This window comes from Gymnodraco acuticeps, unplaced genomic scaffold (assembly GCF_902827175.1).
Source record: "Gymnodraco acuticeps unplaced genomic scaffold, fGymAcu1.1, whole genome shotgun sequence".
NCBI classification, from domain to species: domain Eukaryota; kingdom Metazoa; phylum Chordata; class Actinopteri; order Perciformes; family Bathydraconidae; genus Gymnodraco; species Gymnodraco acuticeps.
The window spans coordinates 1-19,858 of NW_022991381.1; the positions used below are offsets into that span (position 1 = coordinate 1).

General features: G+C 40.1%; 1 protein-coding gene across 1 annotated transcript; it reads left to right on the plus strand.

The window, feature by feature from the left end:
- The first annotated feature begins 635 nt into the window (after window positions 1-635).
- gabrb1 (gamma-aminobutyric acid type A receptor subunit beta1) lies at window positions 636-10,829 on the plus strand. The gene is given in 9 exon segments (XM_034241282.1): window positions 636-780; window positions 1,356-1,507; window positions 2,755-3,006; window positions 9,443-9,472; window positions 9,474-9,572; window positions 9,574-9,603; window positions 9,605-9,635; window positions 9,638-9,708; window positions 9,710-10,829. Coding segments are annotated over 7 exon segments (570 nt in total). The 5' UTR covers window positions 636-780; window positions 1,356-1,507; window positions 2,755-2,775; the 3' UTR covers window positions 9,788-10,829.
- Window positions 10,830-19,858: the final 9,029 nt, after the last annotated feature.

The following is a 19,858-nucleotide window of genomic DNA, read 5'->3' on the forward strand; positions in this document are numbered from 1 at the left end:
CCCACCTAAGTTCTCCCACACTGCACCGCTCCCTTTACTGGCTGCCAGATGCTTCCAGAATCCACTTTGAGACACTGGTACTGGCCTTTCGTGCTATGAATAAATCAGGTCCTTCTTACATCCAGAACATGGGTAAACCAAACACTCCATCACTTCCACTTCACTCTGCGTCGGCCAATCGGCTCCCTACTCCCTAACTGTGAGAGTGATCGATGTAATCCTCAAATAAAACATGTCTGTTTGCTTTCCTGGTTCCAAAATGGTTTTGTAACAAGCCCGATTGATATCAGGACAGCAGATAGTCTACACATCTTCGGTTGCAGACTAAAAATCTACCTGTTTCGACGGCACCTTGGGTAATGAAAAAAGTAATTCTCATTTCTGGATGTAGCAAAAGGTTTGGTTTATTTGAAGGCAAAAGGGTAGCACTTAAATGGTTTGGGATTATAAGCTAATGTACCTAAAGGATCCTCGCTTTGAGTTTGTTTCTTCATGATTGGTTGCACTTATTGAAAGTTGCTTTGAAAAAAAGCGTTATTCAAATCAGATGAGATGTAATGTACTACATTGGTTCATTGCATGCTTGTCTTGTGTTTTAAGGAAGGTTTACTTGTTGTGTCCCCCTGCCTCTTTCAGATGGATACACCACTGACGACATCGAGTTCTACTGGCAGGGAGGACCCAACATAGGCTCGGTCACTGGAGGAGAGAACATCGAACTGCCCCAGTTCGACATCATAGACTACCAGACCCAATCCAAGAAAGCTGTGTTTGCCACAGGTAATAGAGTCAAATGGTGTCCATATATTAGATATATTAGTAAAAAGGAACATAATTACCTTTCATGTCATAGTCACCACTTCTACTCTCACTTTTGCTGCCTCTCTGTTGGACTCTGTTGGGGGGGGTGCATGTACTGTGAAGTCGCCGGAGCCTCGCAGCGGGGCTACTGCTGCGGAGCGCATAAAGCAGACTCTTCACGCTAACGAAGGATCACTTTTCTTCAGGGCAGGCAAGGCTATGCAGTACGCAGTCTACTGTCCCGCAGCTGCTGCCTCTCTGTTGGACTCCGGTACTGCACATTACTCACGTATACAAAAAAAGTGGGGGGGCGAACGCACTAACCACTCCGCCAACGCCACAGTCTGGCGGGCCAGTTGATGGTCACTGCTCTACAGCTTCTGTTTTAGATACTAATGGGCAATTTTGATGACATGGAAGTGTGTGGTTGGCTTTTTTGACATTTGGAAAGATTGATCCCGCTGAGTTTTTTCCTCTTAACTGTACATCATTAATTATGTCGTGTGTTTTGAGGAGCAACAGTAACAATGTTCTCATCACCCTGTGTGTAACAGGCTCTTATCCACGTCGTCCCTGAGCTTTAAGCTGAAGAGGAACATTGGCTATTTCATCCTGCAAACCTACATGCCCTCCACCCTGATCACCATCCTGTCCTGGGTCTCCTTCTGGATCAACTACGATGCATCGGCTGCCAGAGTAGCTTTGGGTCAGTGGCTTTTATATTATTTACAGATCGTGTCTGCTGATATGATGTTTGTCCTGGCTCTATATGTGTTTATGCTGGATGATTGATTGGTTCACTGTTTGGGCCACACTGAAACATCTCAACAATTATTACATGGATTGAGAGATTATTTAGGGAAATGTATGGTACCCAGGATATTAATCCAAACTGGGAGATTTTCTGAATTTTCACCTAGTGCCATCATAAGGTTACATCTTTTTACCTTAGCTGTACTTTTGTGTTTTTATGAATCTCAGCAAATGTTAGCATGCTTAGATGCGAAATTAAACTGGTGAACACAGTTCAAAGTGTACCTATCCCTTTATAGCAATTCCTTCTACTGCAGGGTTGGACCATGAGATAATGCTTCCCTAACAAAAACCCAAACACCGACGGAAATACACTGAATAATAATAAAAAGTACATTTACAAGTACCGAAATGTACCGGTATTTACAATTTCTGCTACTTTCTACTCCAATACATCTCAGAAGCAAATATTGTAATGTTACTACGTAACACGCTTTACATGTTATAACATTTTAGTTAGGCGACCATTTACATATGGTATGGCCATTTATCCAATATGTGTGAAGATATTTCAATCTTGACCAAAGGTGTGGACTGATTAACCCCTTGACCTACTATCCCTACACCACGACCTTAAAGGTAGGGTATGTAAGTTTGAGAAACCGGCTCGAGATACACTTTTTGTTATATTCCATGGAATGCTCTTAACATCCCGATAGCAATGAATATCTTAAGTGCTTGACAAAAAATCCATAAGAAAATGTCATCTGTGGAAGCCGTAGTACAGTAAAAGTACGACCAATCATTTTAGCCGACCCGGCTAAAATAACTGGATGGCCTACCTGCCTGTCAGCCTTCCATCTGTGCACAAACTTATCTCGTGCCCTCATTGGTCATGTGCGCATTCGTGTGTGTTGGAGGACGGGCTCTATAAGGAAGTGGCAGATTTTCTCCGTCGTGTATTTTCAAATTCTAGCGATCTGGAGCCGGTTTCTCAAACTTACATACCCTACCTTCAACAAAAAAGAGAATGTTGGAAGATGTCTTGGAAATGTCTTGAAACGCCCACAGTCAGTATACAGTATGGTCGGCAATGAAGGGCTAATGAAGGCATTGATTCTTCTGCAGCAATGTTGTCCACTCAGCATGCAGTTCTTGTCAAAAAGATCTTCTTCTTACCGCTTTCCCATTTTCTTGCAGGTATAAACCACGGTGCTGACCATGACCACCATCAATACCCACCTTAGGGAGACTCTACCCAAGATCCCCTATGTCAAGGCCATTGACATTTACCTGATGGGTTGCTTTGTCTTCGTCTTTCTGGCCTTGTTGGAGTACGCCTTTGTCAACTCTATCTTCTTCGGTCGTGGTCCTCACCTGCAAGAAGGTGGCAGAGAAAGCTGCAAAGTCCAACAACGAGAAAGAAACCGACTGGAGAGCAACAAAGTCCAGGTGGGAAGGGGGACTGGTTTGTGTAGTGCTTGTGTGACCGTTTGGGCTTTGAATCAGAGAGGCCAAAAAAACATGGCACAGTTGGCTGTCGGTAGTAAACCATTGTTGTAATATGATGAATTTGAATAATGTATTCTAATGGTACGTTTCACACCCAAATACACAGAGACGTGAATTTGAGCCATTGTCACAACTGACGCGATTGATGCGGCAACAATGACTTGACTCGTCTCTTCGCGAGAGTTACATTTTTTCAACTCAACGTCAAATTTGTTAACGCGTTCTGCCATCTTGTTTGCACAGTTGTCAAAGCATTAATTCATAGTTTTTACAAAACCGGTAACAGTATGTTGTTATTTCGGCATCATTTGTAAACGTGTATTTGTTTGTAGTTGGTATCCACCATAGTATCAACATGGAGATAAGCCCTGCCTCCTTTGCATGATGTGAGTAAACACAACTGACAGCCTTGGTGAAGTCACACGGTTAACGCAATGCGAACGCAGAAAAAAGACGTGTTGTATCACTATGCCTTCAGTGACAACACGTTCTCACTCCCAACCCGTCACATGTTGACGGTCGGTCAGGGCCCCTCCCCGTCACTCTATTACGCACAGGGTACCCCTTGAGAGGTCAGTTTCAACGGGCAGGGCGTCTCATAGACCTCCCATAGCGTTGATAATAGACGCCACGAAAACGCTCCCCGGCAATGCTCTACCCCGACGGTCGGTTGTTATTGTCAATATAATATAATCTTTTTTTCTTTTTTTTTTAGTCACACTCGATTTCGCAATTTTCTGGATGCCCCACTGGTTGACACCTCTTTTAGCAGAAAACAAAGGCTACATTAATGTATTAAATAAATGTTTAATGCATGTGTGTGGTTGTGGAATTAATGGACGTGCCGTTCAACTACAACCCTAATTATATTTAAAAACATTTTAGAAGGCTCACGAATACTTTACTGTAAATTAAAATGTAATGTGAAGGGATGTGTGTAATATGGTGATTGACATTATTCACCCACGGATCTATGGTTGGGGTATTGTTCCGCCGGACATTTTAAGTTAACCGGATTTCCTGTTGATGTGAAATCCGAAAAACATTTTTTTAAAATAAAATAATATTTTTATTCCGAGTTTGCTTGCTTTTCTCTTTGGAGGTCATCACATAACTACATTGTAATACACGGTTTCGGCTGAATTAAATATTACATATCTGCCGTAGTTCGCTATTTATAGAGCCCTGATGAGAAGACTTCTAGACAAACAGGAAGAACTGCCGCCGAAACTGAATATGTGACGTGGATCATAAATATATCAATTAAACAAAATTCAATTTCTCTTCACAATATAAGTCTCCTTGCAGTATCAATACTAATTCGGCAGACTTTTATATTTGATCCAATCGGTATATTGGTATATTTACACCATAACGGTGCACAGCTGATAGAAAGGGACACCTGGTGGTTGAAGCACGTTATTGAAATGTATTATTTTTATTATTAGATATTAATAGGAGACACAGACAGACAAACTAATAACGATTTATTTAAACATTAAAGAATACTTTAGGTTAAGGTCTTATTTTGAATAAGAAAAAAGCTTTGGGGGTATAAATATTAAGCCTGACAAAGTACTAATATATTGCTTTCCAGCAATGTTAACTACTGTATGTTGAAAGCACTTATTTTAACTGATATTATACATATGTATTATACTCTTATAAGATGTATGTAGATAGTATAAGAAATGTACGGTGGCCCTGAAGTGCAAGACACCACAGCATTTCACAAAACGCCACAGCAATTCACACAAACACAACAGCATTTCACACAACACAACAGCATTTCAGAAAACACCACAGCATTTCACAAAACACAACAGCATTTCAGAAAACACCACAGCATTTCACAAACACAACAGCATTTCAGAAAACACCACAGCATTTCACATTGGACGGAAAGGGTATTCCTTAGGGAGAACCACTTCTTGTTTGTGATTGGACAGAGGCCAGCCATAGAAGCACTGCTGTGATTGGTTGTTTTGCTGCCAGTCAAGAAATGACGCTTCGTGATTGGCCCCAACACATCAGCCGTTAGCTGGCTCACAGCTCCTCATATCTGTTGAGAAACTGGACAAAAGTTCAACATATACAAAACACAGACTGTCTATGTCATGGTGAATACAGTCGCTGCTTTATTTATGTCTGTATGACGTTGTTGTGAGTGTGGACGGAGCAGCTACAGGTTAGTTTAGCCTGATCGATCCGATTCCCGATAGGATTTACATGGAGATACGGCCCGCCCCCTCTCCAGGAGTAAACACAGAATTAATGCTTTATTAATTCATGGTTTTTAGGGGCTTATCTCCATGTAAATACTATGGTAGACCACCCAATATTCGCATCGCTCTAATCGCTCGAGTTTCACCGCGGCTGTCAGCTGTGTTTGCTCCTGTCATTCAAACAAGAGGCGCTGAGAGGGGGCGGGGCGTATCTCCATGTAAATTATATGGGAGATACCAACTACAACAAAATGAACATATTGACCGTGATTTAATTGTAATACACGTTTCAAAGTGATGCCGAAGTAACAACATACTGATACCGGTTAGTAAAAACCATGAATTAACGCTTTGACAAGTCTGCAGACAAGACGGCAAGTGAAAAGCTTTTAAAAATGCGTGTTTTCTGAATGGAATCTGATCCATCAGGCTAAAACTAACCTGTAGCTGCTCCGTCCACACTCACAACAACGTCATACAGACATAAATAAAGCAGCGACTGTATTCGCCATGACACAGACAGTCTGTGGTTTGTACATGTTTAACTTTTGTCTAGTTTCAGAACAGATATGAGGAGCTGTGAGCTCTGAGTGTGTGCTAACGGCTGATGTGTTGGGACATATTTCGCTGTCGGGTGTTGACCAATCACGAAGCGTCATTTCTTGACTGGCAGCAAACAACAACCAATCACAGCAGTGCTTCTCTGGCTGGCTCTGTCCAATCACAAACATCACTAAAGGAATACCCCTTTCCGTCCAATGTGAAATGCTGTGGTGTTTTCTGAAATGCTGTTGTGTTTGTGAAATGCTGTGGTGTTTTGTGAAATGCTGTGGTGTTTTCTGAAATGCTGTTGTGTTTTTCTGAAATGCTGTGGCGTTTTGTGAAATGCTGTAGTGTTTGTGAAATGCTGTTGGTGTTTTGTGAAATGCTGTGGTGTTTTCTGAAATGCTGTTGTGTTTTTGTGAATGCTGTGGTGTTTTCTGAAATGCTGTTGTGTTTTCTGAAATGCTGTGGCGTTTGTGAAATGCTGTGGTGTTTTGTGAAATGCTGTGGTGTTTTCTGAAAATGCTGTTGTGTTTTGTGAATGCTGTGGTGTTTTGTGAAATGCTGTGGTGTTTTTCTGAAATGCTGTTGTGTTTGTGAAATGCTGTGGTGTTTTGTGAAATGCTGTGGTGTTTTCTGAAATGCTGTTGTGTTTCTGAAATGCTGTGGTGTTTTGTGAAATGCGGTGGCGTTTTGTGAAATGCTGGTGGTGTTTTGTGAAATGCTGTAGTGTTTGTGAAATGCTGTGTGGCGTTTTCAGAAATGCTGTGGCGTTTTGTGAAATGCTTGTAGTGTTTTGTGAAATGCTGTTGTGTTTCGTGAAATGCTGTGGTGTTTTCCTGAAATGCTATAGTGTCTTGCACTTCAGGGCCACCGTAGAAATGTGCAGAATACGACAGTTAATGGTGGAGGTACACACATATGGATAAATGTCTCGTAATGCACTGTTGAGGAAACCTGCGACCCAAGTTTTTCATCTCCGACCTTGTCAGGTATTGAATATTCAATAAATAAAGAACACAGAATTATTAAATATAAAAACACAGAATTTGTGTTATTATACCAAATGATTTACAAATAAACACCACTGCATATTTACAACTGTTACACATGCTGATGTTAACGCAAATGTTTCAACTTGGGATCAATAAAGTATATCTTATCTTAAGCTGATCGATGGCTACTGCCATATTTTCAAAATGTGCCTCTGAACCTTGACAAGTGCATGTTTCAGGCTTATCAATTAACAACAGGGTCACAAACATAAGACCAGCTGTTAAATAAAGCTCTTCTGACCTTAGCTGGCATGTGGGTATTATATATTAATGTTATGGGCACAAGCAATTTTCACCCATTTATTAATTATATGTTTTAAATGTGATGTTTTGCCTATCCCCTAAACCTCCAGGGATGTACACAGTTTAATACTGGCAACTTCTTATTATGGGAAAAAATACGAAAACGTCTTTTTAAAACTTCAATTCCCAGTAGAGACGTGCCATAGAACATGGAAACACACAATAGCCAGCATGTGTAGTCCTGGGGGGGGGGGGGGTGGACCCGTTCAAATCCAGTTTTGAATAGTCTGCCGTGGTTCCATCCCATTTCAAAGTGCTGTTCGACGCTCGGCGTAACCCTCGGCGCACACTCTCCAATCACAGAGCTTGAGGACTATACATGGGTTTGTCAAGCGAAACGGAGAGAATACTTACTTCCGGGTGTAAAATTCTCTAAAGCAACTACTATGAGCTGCTCCGACCCTCGGTCCTGACTGACTCCACTTGTGTTTTATGAATCAAACAAAAAAATAAACTCAAGGATAATTATGTGTTATTGTTGAGTAAATAACAGTGTGTGGTTTAGAAAAGAATACAAAATTAGAAGGAAAAAAACATGAAACAATACAGATTTCAGTATTCTGAGCCCCCTAACTCTCCCCGTAACGGACGGACAATAAAAGTCCTACATTATTCAATTAAAATAAAGAAGTAAAAACAATAAGTGTGGCTTGATATTGAGTAGAAAAAGGTTGATATAACGCTGTGAGAATGGATCTGCGGAGAGCATTTCGCCGCGATCCAAACTCGTCTATTACCAACGTTCAGGGAGCTCTATGCAAGTCAATGGGACGCCCTGCCCGTTGAAAACTGACTTCCAAGGGGTACCCTGTGCGTAATATGGTGACGGGGAGGGGCCCTGACCGACCTGAGTGAGAACGTGTTGTTAGTGAAGGTGACAAAGTTACAGCGGTTTCCCAGTGGCTTGTGATAAGAATGAAATATTGTGAAGCTCTAACACTTTATACCCCTGTCCTATGGCTGCATTAAGTCGACCTGATTCTTGGATTCACAGTTTCAGAAGTTAGCAAAATGTTTTTAAAGTAAGTGTGTTTGGTTATGTTTGGCTCCAAAAAAAAATTGTATTAAATATAACCTCGATCCCCCATGGCTATACATATTTGTAGTTAGCAATTGGCGCTACAGCCACTAACTGAAGTCGTCTCCAGAGCTGCCAACAGCTCGACTCCTGGTGTCGTAGACCCCCAGCCCAGCAGTGATGCAGAGGGATCCACAGTCCACAGCTAGCTAACTCTGTCTAACTTGTGGTTAGAGGAGGTAAAAAAGGGGGTGACCAAATCAAGTACGTTTTGATTTTGTCCCTTTCAATAAACTACAGTTAACAAGAAAATACCTACGGATCCGAGGATTCTTCTTGAGAAGGTGCACAGTATAATTGCAGCACTGTGCGTACTCCGGCAGCAGGACTTACCCAGTAGCTGTTTCAGAACCGACTGACCAGGCATGGACAGCTCTTCTGGAGTTTTTGCCCTGAAAGTTGCTTCGTAACCTTCACCCAAAGAAAAAGCAAAAAACGAAGAAGAAAAAGTAAAGACAACTAGTAGTATACAGGTTAGATTATGATTTATTTTAATGGCCTACACTAACAGGGATGTGATGGATGGACATTTAGTTACATTTTCTAGCTATGTGCCTACTGTCAACACAAATGAACACAATAACTAAACCAACACATGCCTGACCTCCCTTCAGATCAATTGGCTATGGCTCAGTGCTTCTCAAAGTGTGGTCCGCGGACCACTGGTGGTCCGTGAGTATATTGGTAACATTTCACATTTGAAATAAATAAATTCATTTCAGTTTTCCGCACTCTCACGGGAATATCTCCGCAATTGGAGCGAGATTAAGTTTCACTTTCATGCATGATATAGCCCAGCGCAACACCTTCATCACACATGTTTGCCACTTGTTTGTACCATTTTCAGGGCGATTTGTAATCTGTTCTAGAAAAAACAAGGTGTTTTTTTTATATTTGTGGAGTTTAGGTGGTCCGCAAATGTTTTTTTATTGGTTAATTAGGTCCTTGGTATGAAAAAGTTTGAGAAACACTGGGCTATGCCATTCAATATCCTCGATGAGTCGCCCTTGCTAAGTTATTCCTGTATGTGTCAGACCACGATGCAATGTTCAAGTTCCCATATGTCTTTGCTAAAAACTTGATACTACTTTTGTTAGGGCTACAACCGTTGACTTTGCATTCTACTTGGGATTTGGTTACAAAATTACTTTAATGACATTCCCTTCCTCAGGGTTGACGCTCATGGCAACATCCTCCTGACCCAACCTGACCAGTGAGATGAGTGGAGCAGATATGATGGGTGTTCTCAATGACCCTCGGGCTACGATGTTCTCCTACGACAGTGCCAGCATACAGTACCGCAAAGCCCATGACCAGCCGAGACCTGTACGGAACGACCGGCCCTCGAACGGCCAATGGGCCACAAGAAGGGCGCTTGCGGAGGAGGGCCTCGCAGCTCAAAGTCAAGATCCCCGACCTCACGGATGTCAACGCCATAGGACAAGTGGTCTCGCGTGGTTTTCCCGATTGCGTTCACCTTCTTCAACCTGGTCTACTGGTTTTACTATGTCAATTAGGGTGGGCAGTAGAGAAAGTTAACCGGGGCTTGTACAGCGATGAAAACGATGGAGCATTTGTATATAAATTGTGTTTTGGAATGAGATGTAGAACTGGATTGTCTTTACAATGTAAATACAATTTAATATATAATATATAAATATATATATAACAGAGGTATAATTTATAAAAAAATCCTATCACTTTTCCTGTACTCATCTGTACAAAATAGATGGATGAAAATAATGGAATTTAAGACACAGTAAAGACATAGTATCTCTAAGCAAAAACTTGCCAAAAAGACTTTTGAAATTACCGGCAATGATCTTTCATTTGTTCTATCTCATTTACTTACCTTCTGTTATCTCACTTTTTGCATGTGAATGAAACACAACCTTTTTGTTTGCTTAAGGTAAAAAAAAAAACAAGAGACAAAGCCCAGCGCAAAACAAGTAGGTGACTTGTAACTGAAGCTCACCTAACTTATAAAGAGAAGAACATGTTTGTTGATTCCCATCGTAATATATAGTCCTTATTTGGCGCTCAGACAGTGCTCCGACTGAGGTTTTTTTTTTGTAGGACTTGCGTTGAAATCCTTCTCTGACAGTCATATGCAAGCTATAAAACATGTCAAATTGCTTTTTATGATGCGGGGTTATTTCTGACAAGTTTATTTTCTTTAAAAAAGGAAGCTTTGCATGGCTCTACTGAGCCAATCTGTATTATAATCATTATACTGTATGCTTGCGAAACAATCATTGCATTTAAGGTAAGTACAGGACAGAGGTTAATTGGAACTCCAGTCATTTCTCAAAAACAAAATGTATCTACGATATTCTCACAGCGTCTGTGAGCATGTACAATGTAATTTTCTTCTTTAAAAGAAATCAGGTAAAGAAGACCAATGATGTCACCATGCTTTCAAAATCACATTAAAAATGTAAAGCCCTGATAAAACTCGCTGCTGGTGTTGCAACACGTGGTCTAACAAACATTTTTAATGACATTTTTGTGAGATTGTAAAAACTATAACAAAATATTTATAAATTATATAATACATAACTTATTGCATTGGGGTTATTCTCCTGATGGGTCAAATCATTTAAGCCTACCCCTAAGCACAAGGTCAATCTTACTCTTAACTTTCAGTTTTTCAGTGGATTGTCTTTTTTTATCAAGGCTCATGAATATGGCCGAGGTATGAGTTCTAAGACCAAGTTCTAGTTTGCTCCATCTCCAGTCCTCGATCAGGACCTAAATACACTACAAAACTAGTGGTGAGGACAGTAAGATTATGGCCATTAAGATAGAGACAACAACTAGCATCGCACCAAGTGAATGCACCTGCCAGCCTGTTGCCAGCCTGTTCCTGTAAATTGCATGCATATCGGACAATTCCTCACCTTGCAAATTATGATTAGTGCCCATGCAGGAAGAAGGGTGTCCTTAAAATATAGTGAAATGGATAGTTAGAATGGAGAGGTCAGGAACTTGAATGGTCATCTAGCAAGCCCATGCACAAGACTGGAGTTTGTGTTGGTAAATTGTTTAAGCTTCAGCAGCGCACAGGTTTTCTGCATGGGTGCATATACACCCTGTAACCAGAAGATGTGAAACCAAGGACTCTATTATTTGTGTTTGTTCCATAGATGATAGTAGGATTTGTTGTATGACTTGACCTTCCTTCCAATTGGTCCTTGAAGAGTTCCTGGAGATTATTTGATATGAAGGGGAGTATTGTTATGTTAAAAATGTTCATGATGATGAAATCAATTTGCTACCATGTTAAGGTCTTCTACTGCTTTGGGTTCTGGTATAAACGTGTTAATCTCTGGGTATGTACAACTGGCAAAACCATTATCAACTCACTCACAGGCATGCACAGCTGTTAAACCACCAACAGATCATTTGAAACCAGAATGTCATAACTAGATATATCAAACTAGACAGCACTTTTCTAGTCGTCTGCAGTGCATAACTCACGTTACAGAGTCAACCCTGTTGCCAGCTATGAAAGGCAATACAGGACATTTATACTTAGAATACCACAAAAAAAAGACAAAAGATTGTGGTTATGGCAGATAAACAACGCTAATGTACAATACAGTTTGGCTCCAAAAACAAAAGCACTTGAATCCGTATTGGGGACAATTTCCTGGAATACTAATCTGTTCTTGTCCAATGAAACACTTTCATCAGATTACCATTGACAGGAAAGGCATCCTGTACCATTAAATAGTAGCCTCAGACACCGTGCATTTATGTAATTCTTTAATCCAGTCAGAGTGACCTGATATACCCAATTTCCTACTTATCTTGGTAGACCTAGCTAAGGGAGTCTGTCTTGGCAAATATCCTATGAGGTTTCTTGGTTCTATCATTGTTTCACTTTAAAGAAGCTGTCTTTTCAAAGCCCACAAACTACACAAGCTTATTGATAGACCATTGCATTATAATTATTGCAAAACAAAAAGGGAAATAGAGTCGCTGGTTTTGGTAGAGACTAATGCTAATGGTAAAGGCAGTTTCACTTTGTTGTTGCAAGGTTTCTATTTTACTGGTCACTGAGTGAGTCTATGGGTGGTGAATGATAGGTGACCTCTCCTCAATTACATTTAAGAATTGTCTTTAGAGCTTTGGCCATAACTTAACTATCAGTTAAGCTAACATCGCGCTAATTAACTTAATTGCTGAGAACTATGAAGACCGCATAACTCAGACGGTTCAGGAAACCCAAGCAATCAGACGATCAAGTGTAGACAAACCCACTCTTATCCAAATGATCTAAAACACTTAATTGAAGGCAAATATAAATCTGACTTCAACGTAAATATTGTTCAATTTCTTATGGAAAAAAAATCAAGCAGGTACTCTTTGGAAACATGTATTTTTAAACCTGTCTTTAGCTATGTTTCTACTTTCCCAGATCACTTTTCGAAATTACAGCATTGACTACTACAAATTAAGAAAGGAAGAAGAAATAATCAGACTTTTAAGGGTTTAAGTTAAGGACGAACTGGTGATGTACAGTATATTAACAGCAACATGATGGTTATGAGAAATGTGGACAGCTTGTTTTATCAGGGCTTTAAACAGAGAAAAATACAAAGGCTTCTACAGGACACAATAGTAGCGGTGTGCTCTTTCCTCATGGCTGAATATTGTGCCTTTACCAAGAATCTCAATATTTTCACAGGGTTTAACTTAACTTCTATCTAGTGAGTAGAATTTAAAAATAAATCATCTTGTACTTTTTTTAGATTAAGAAGAACAAGGAGAACCAAAAACAGAGGTGGACTCTTTTCTGACGCTCTAGCGTACGGTACCATTATCTAAGCGTAGATTGTAGTTGTAAGACATTCCAGCATTTCGATGACAATCTTTTGAATTCAATGCTGAAAAGAAAATCTCCTGCGAGGCTGGTCTCCATTATGCCAGTTTTGCTGTTTCTACCCAGAGCAGAGTGGACAGACAGGAGGTGGAAAAAAAGAAAAACAGCTTTTCATCTCAACAAAGGATGCAAAGCAGATGGACTCTTGTTTTTCTGTGAATGGACGAGCTAATGGAAGCCATGAACAACTGTTTTGCCTACAGGCTGTGGGGGGGCTGGACTCTTATTGTGTAAAATTACTGTACAATTTTTCTCTCATGCTCTTTATGTGCTCTCAAGTGGAATGGGGTGTGGGTGAGTTTGCTTGTGTGTCTTTAGTTTGTTAACAGGCAAAACAAGACTGTGTGTGTGTGTGTGTGTGTGTGGTGTGTGTGTGTGTGGTGTGTGTGTGTGTGTGTGTGTGGTGGGTGTGTGTGGTGTGTGTGTGTGTGTGTGTGTAGTGTGTGTGTGTGTGTGTGTGTGTGTGTGTGTGTTGTGTGTGTGTGTGTGGTGTGTGTTGTGTGTGGTGTGGTGTGTGTGTTGTGTGTGTGTGTGTGTGTGTGTGTGTGTGTGTGTGTGTGTGTGTGTGGGTGTGTGGGGGTGTGTATGGGTGTGTGTGTGGGGGATGGTGTGTGTGGGTGTGCGTGTTGTTGAGTATAAGTATGGGCTTATGGATGCGTATGAGAGGAAGAAAACACAACATACAAATTCTTTGTGTCCACTAGAGACTTCAAAGAATAAGGTTTAAATAAAATTGCTGACATCTCTACCAACTAAGTGGTATTTGACTGAATTATTAGAAACATGTATATTTGTCTGTTTTTGTTGTTGTTTGAATATCTCACCAAAGATTGGGGCTTGATGAAAGGGCCCAACTAAAATATTTTGCTTCCCAGGTTAATTGTGCTATGATAATATGAGCATCATCTGCATATAGGTTCATTGGAGCACTACACAGTAAAGTAGACTCTTTTGAGACGGAAAATAGCTTGTAACTCTTATAATGTCACCATGATGTGGAATATTAATTCATTTGTAGATTATGTTGCAAATTGCTAATTTGTCTCAAGGTACACATTTTCCATTTGACCTAAGAAAAATGTTTTGGGTTTCATGCCATGCTGAATTTGTTGACCAAACTTTACATAAAGAAATGTACAAGGTCAACAATTTCCTTCTGCTTAGCTAATTAGAACATCCCAACAGTTCTGCTTAGTAGGCTGCATTCAGCCATGAACAGTTCAGTGAACTGCTTCACAAGTTCAAGTGTGATGATGGTGGATCTTGAAGGAGACAAGTCTGTTATGTAGCGATGGTGTTAATATCCCTTGATTGCATTCTTGAGACATGCTGCTTCCTGGACTCTGCAGGATGGTCGAGTGAGGGATGGCAGCCCGTGGGTTATCAAGTGGGAACTCTTAGCTCTCAATAGGCGCGTTCACACCGGAGTACTTTTCCCGTTTAGTTCCGTTAGTACCCCTTATGTCGCGTTCACACCAAAAAGAGTACTTAGTGCCGGGAACTTTTACCCCCATTTTTAGTGCCTACTAGAGAGGTGGTACTCTCCTGGGGGAAGAAAAGTGCCCCAGTTCTGATTGGCTGGGAGAATTGCAAACCACGGCCTTTAAAACTCTGAAATGTTTTGTAGAGCCGCCATTTTATTATCCTCGCATTAGCATTATTAGCATTAGCATTCGCCCAGCGCACAAACGCAGAGAGACTAACTTATGGCAACACAAAATAAAACATGGGAGCGGTGGAGATGAGGAGGTGTCGGCGTTCTGGCGATTTACTCGGAAGGCTTCAGTAGAAGCTGCTGGGAGTCCCAGCAGCTTCTACTGAAGCCAGTCCCCAACTCCGGGGACTTCCGGCCGGGGACTCGGGGGGCAGTGGACGCCGTGAAGTTGTTTGCGGCCTGCCAGTAAACCCAAAGCAGAAGAAGACGAAGTGACATCAGCAGCTCATTTGCGTAATCTTCCGTCAGGGAACTTATTCCGGTGTGAACGCAATCGGCTCTTAGTTCCATAGGGGAACTAAGTGCTTGGAACTAAGTACGGCAAAGTACTTGGTGTGAACGTGGCTAATGTTTCACTGATACGACACCTCCAGAGGGGTTCATTTAGCTTCCTTCATAGCCGCTGACTGCCCCTTTCCTTCAGTTCTTTGACTGCGTGCCTTAGGGCCATCTTGCTAACGGAGTAGCCTCGTCATCACTGAGCCTCTGTGGCCTTCCTGAACTGTCCGGACCTTTTCTTCCCCGCTACGTTCAGCTCAATGATCTGACCACACAACGCAATCTCACGGCATTTCGTGTTATAGTCACAACATTTAATCTATTGATTCGTGTTCACCAACACGACTTTCCCCTTTTTTTCGTGTCACACAGAACGATTTTAAAAGCAATGTATTTCTATTGGTAGTATGTTTCGTGCCTGCAGCACGTATTTTTGTCCGTTCGGGTCTTGGAAGACCAGAAGCTGTGGTGTTCATAAAAACATGTTCTTACTCAATATCAAGCCACGATTATTGTTTTTATTTTAAATCTTATAATGTCGGACCTTTTTTGTCATCTGTGAGGAAAAGAAATGGGGCTCAGAGCCTCAGAATACTGAAATCTGTATTTTTTAAAATATTTGTTTCCTTCTAATTTGTTATTCTTTTCTAAATAACACACTGTTATTTACTCACCAATAACACACAATTATCCTTGTTTTTATTCATTTGTTTAATTCCATAATCTCTGGCTTTTTTGGCGTCCGTCAGGAACTGAATTTCAAAATAAATTTAACCGGAAACAGACGTAGGCCTATAAGGGACATTTCGAGCATCATCGCGATACACAGCCACTGAACTGATTACCCAAGATCCTCAGCTATGGTTTAAGCTCGCTGATTGGATGTTTTAGCCGCAATGCATGTAGGGATATGGTGTTAATGCCATATCAAATCCGAAAACATTTCTGAGTTTAGGATGGCCGAAGACACTACACTACCCATAATCCCCAGCTATCGTTTAGGACTACTGTACCCGTGATTAATCTTCAAGCTCTGGGATTGGATGTTGGAGTGGCAGTGAGCCAAGGTTACTCCGAGCGTCAAACAGCTGTTTGAAATGGAACGAAACCATGCCAGACTATCCAAAACTGGAATCGAACGCCCCCCCAGAACTACACATGCTGGCTATTGTGTTTCGCAAAATGTTCTATGGGACGTCTCTACTGAACGTTTTCGTTTTTCCCACAATTAGAAGTTGTCAGTATTAAACACATTGGTGTTATCAAATGTAAAACATATAATTAATAAATGGGTGAAAATTGCTTGTGTCCATAATGTGCAGCATTAATATATACCCACATGACAGCTCATTGTTACTTTGTAATTCTACTCCACTACAATTCAGAGGTTAACCTGGTATTTTTACTCCACTAAATTTATTTTAATTACTTTGCAGATTCTGATTAATGATGTGAAATATAAACAACCCTTAAATCAGACTTTTGTTACACCTGAGTAAAATTCAGGGAAGGTGATTGTCAAGTGCCAACAATCAGGAGAGATATTTGATAGTTGGTGCTTGAGAAGACTAAACATGTATCTGCAATTGACATGAATGGAAACGAGTAATAAAGTATATTCATTACTCGTTATTCTCTACTAATAGTTAATTAAAGACTGTATATAATGGCTATTTTGCACATCCCTTTCAAGATTTCAAGATGTTCTAAGGTTTATTGACATATCATATACACAACTATGTTGTAGTTATGCAATGAATTAAAAACTTGGGTCGCAGCTGAGGTTCCTCAACAGTGCATTACAAGACATCTATCAATATGTGTGTATACCTCCACCATTAAACTGTCATATTCTGCACATTTCTTATACTATCTACATACATAAGAGTATAATTCATATGTATAATATCAGTTAAAATAAGTGCTTCAACATAGTTAACATTGCAGAAAAACAATATATTAGACGTTAAGTACTTTGTCAGGCTTAATATTTATCTGTAGATAGATACCCCCAAAGCTTTTTTCTTATTTCAAAAGAAGACCTTAATCGAAAGTATTATTTAATGTTTAAATAAAGGTTCATTCGTTTTTCTGTTTTGCACATCCTCCTATTAATATCTTTGTACATCCTGCACTAAACTGTTTTATTGTAGAGATCACTTATAGTATCTTCTTGATTTTTTATATTCTATATTTCTATCATTGACCTTCTACTTTCCCCCTATGAAAGTATGTACTCTTAATATTTTTTTCATCAAATATAACACATAACAATAATTCAATAACGTGCTTTAACCACTGGTGCACACAAGGTACACACAGCCATAATAACTTTGCACTATTAGTGTAGGACACTTATGTATGTACAACATCTGAAGATGTGTAGTTTTATTCATGCTTTCACATAATTGTACAGCATATTGCTATACTATTTCAGACTCAGTATTTACATTCTTATATTCAAAGAAAATCAGTCATATCTTTAAAAACTACAAGTCCTTTTATATTAGCTGTGCACCGTTATGGTGTAAATATAACCTATCTACGAATTAGATCAATGTAAACGTCAGCCGAATTAGTATTGATACTGCAAGGAGACGTATTGTGTGAAGAGAAATTGAAGATATGTACAGCACTTTAGCTCGACCAAAAATCGTTTATAAATGTGCTATATAAATAAAACTTGATTTGATTTGATTTGATTTGAAGATGTTGTTTAATTGTTGATATATTTATGATCCACGTCAAGTATTCAGTTTCGGCGGCATTTCTTCAGTTTTTCCAAAGGTCTTCTCATCAGGGCTCTATAAATAAAGAACTACGGCAGATCTGTAATATGTAATGCAGCCGAACCGTCTATTACAATGCCGTTATGTGATGACTATCAAAGAGAAAAGCAAGAACACTCGGAATTAAGTATTATTTTCTTTAAAAAAAAAAGTTTGGCGGATTTAATATGGCATGAACACCATATCCCTACTTGCATTGCGGTTAAAACATCCAATCAGCGAGCTTAAACCATAGCTGAGGATCGTGGGTAATCAGTTCAGTGGCTGTGTATCTGTGTATCGCGTCTGTTTCCGGTTATTTTTATTTTGAAATTCAGTTCCTGACGGACGCCAAAAAAAGCCCGAGATTATGGAATTAAACAAATAAATAAAAACAAGGATCATTGTATGTTATTGGTGAGTAAATAACAGTGTGTTATTTTGAAAAGAATAACAAATTAGAAGGAAAATAAGATACAGATGTCAGTATTCTGAGGCTCTGAGCCCCATTTCTTTTCCTCACAGATGACAAAAAAGGTCCGACATTATACGATTTAAAATAAAAACAATAATCGTGGCTTGATATTGATTAAGAACATGTTTTTATGAACTCCACAGCTTCCGGTCTTCCAAGACCCGAACTGACAAAAAGACGTGCTGCAGGAACTAAACATACTACCAATAGAAATACATTGCTTTTAAAATCGTTCTGTGTGACACGAAAAAAAGGGGAAAATCGTGTTGGTGAACACGAATCAATAGATTAAATGTCGTGACTATAACACGAAATGCCATGAGACTGGGTTGGACCACAGCACAAGGTCTGGTCTGAGGTTGATGGGCATGATGTCAGCTGAAAAGCATAGCCTCTGCTGAGATAATAGTTTACTTCTTTATAGTATGTAAAGTAGGCACTGAAGTATGGCTGGGTAGCTGGGCACAGAGGATATTGTGAATGTTCTCTTTTAAACTGATTATCTCAAAAATAATTTGAAAATCAAAACAAATCACAAAAGAACTGCGTGTTTGATGGCTCTTTATCACCATACCATGATACATATACCATTTTCCAAAACATGCTGTGGTGTTGGAGATCATTGAGACTGTAATACCTTCCAGTCAGCCTTTGTTCATTGTACTGCAGTAGGGACATCTACTTATAGACCCTTGAGTTACATAACTGCATGGATGAGTGCACTATAGTTTATGCTGATAACACAATGTGCTATAGCCAGCTATACACTTCTTTCTACATTCAAGGAGCAGTGTGTAGTATTTAGGGAGATATATTGGTTAATAAGGAATATAATATTTAGAACTATGTTCATACTCCAGACCATTATAAAGGGAGGGTTGAGCAGAGGGGTATCCAGTTGGTTGCAATCTGAATCATCCAGCTAGATGCTACAGAATCCTAAACACACTCAACCTTTCTTTTAGATAATTTATTTTTCCTATTTGTCTTTATTGGATTGTGCAGTTGAAGGTTGCAGACAGAAAAAAGGGAAGAAAGGATGTGACCTTCATAGGACTTAGTACGTGGGGCACGTGCTCTCCCAGGTGAGCACAACAACATACACACTTATCCCACAGTGAATCGTTTTAACTGTCAGTAGTTAAAGTTAGCTTAGGATGATACTGTTTTGTTAAAGCATACTGTAATATAATCTTTCCTGAAGTTTATCTATAAAGCTTTGATTCAGTCCAGCACTGCCTTGGCCTCTTTTATCTCCAGCTGTGCACTGCAGATGTGAGGGGTTAGAGGGAAGCTGCAGGGGCTGGAGGTGGACTCCATTAGTCCAGTTAACACGTCTGTGTAGCAGTGGCGGCGCCAGAGGTAAATAGCACTTTGCCCCTGCTTACACCTATATGTCGTGAGCTGATTATCGTGCCTTCATTGTAACAGTCGCGGGTAGACTGTGTGTGTGCGTGTGGGGAG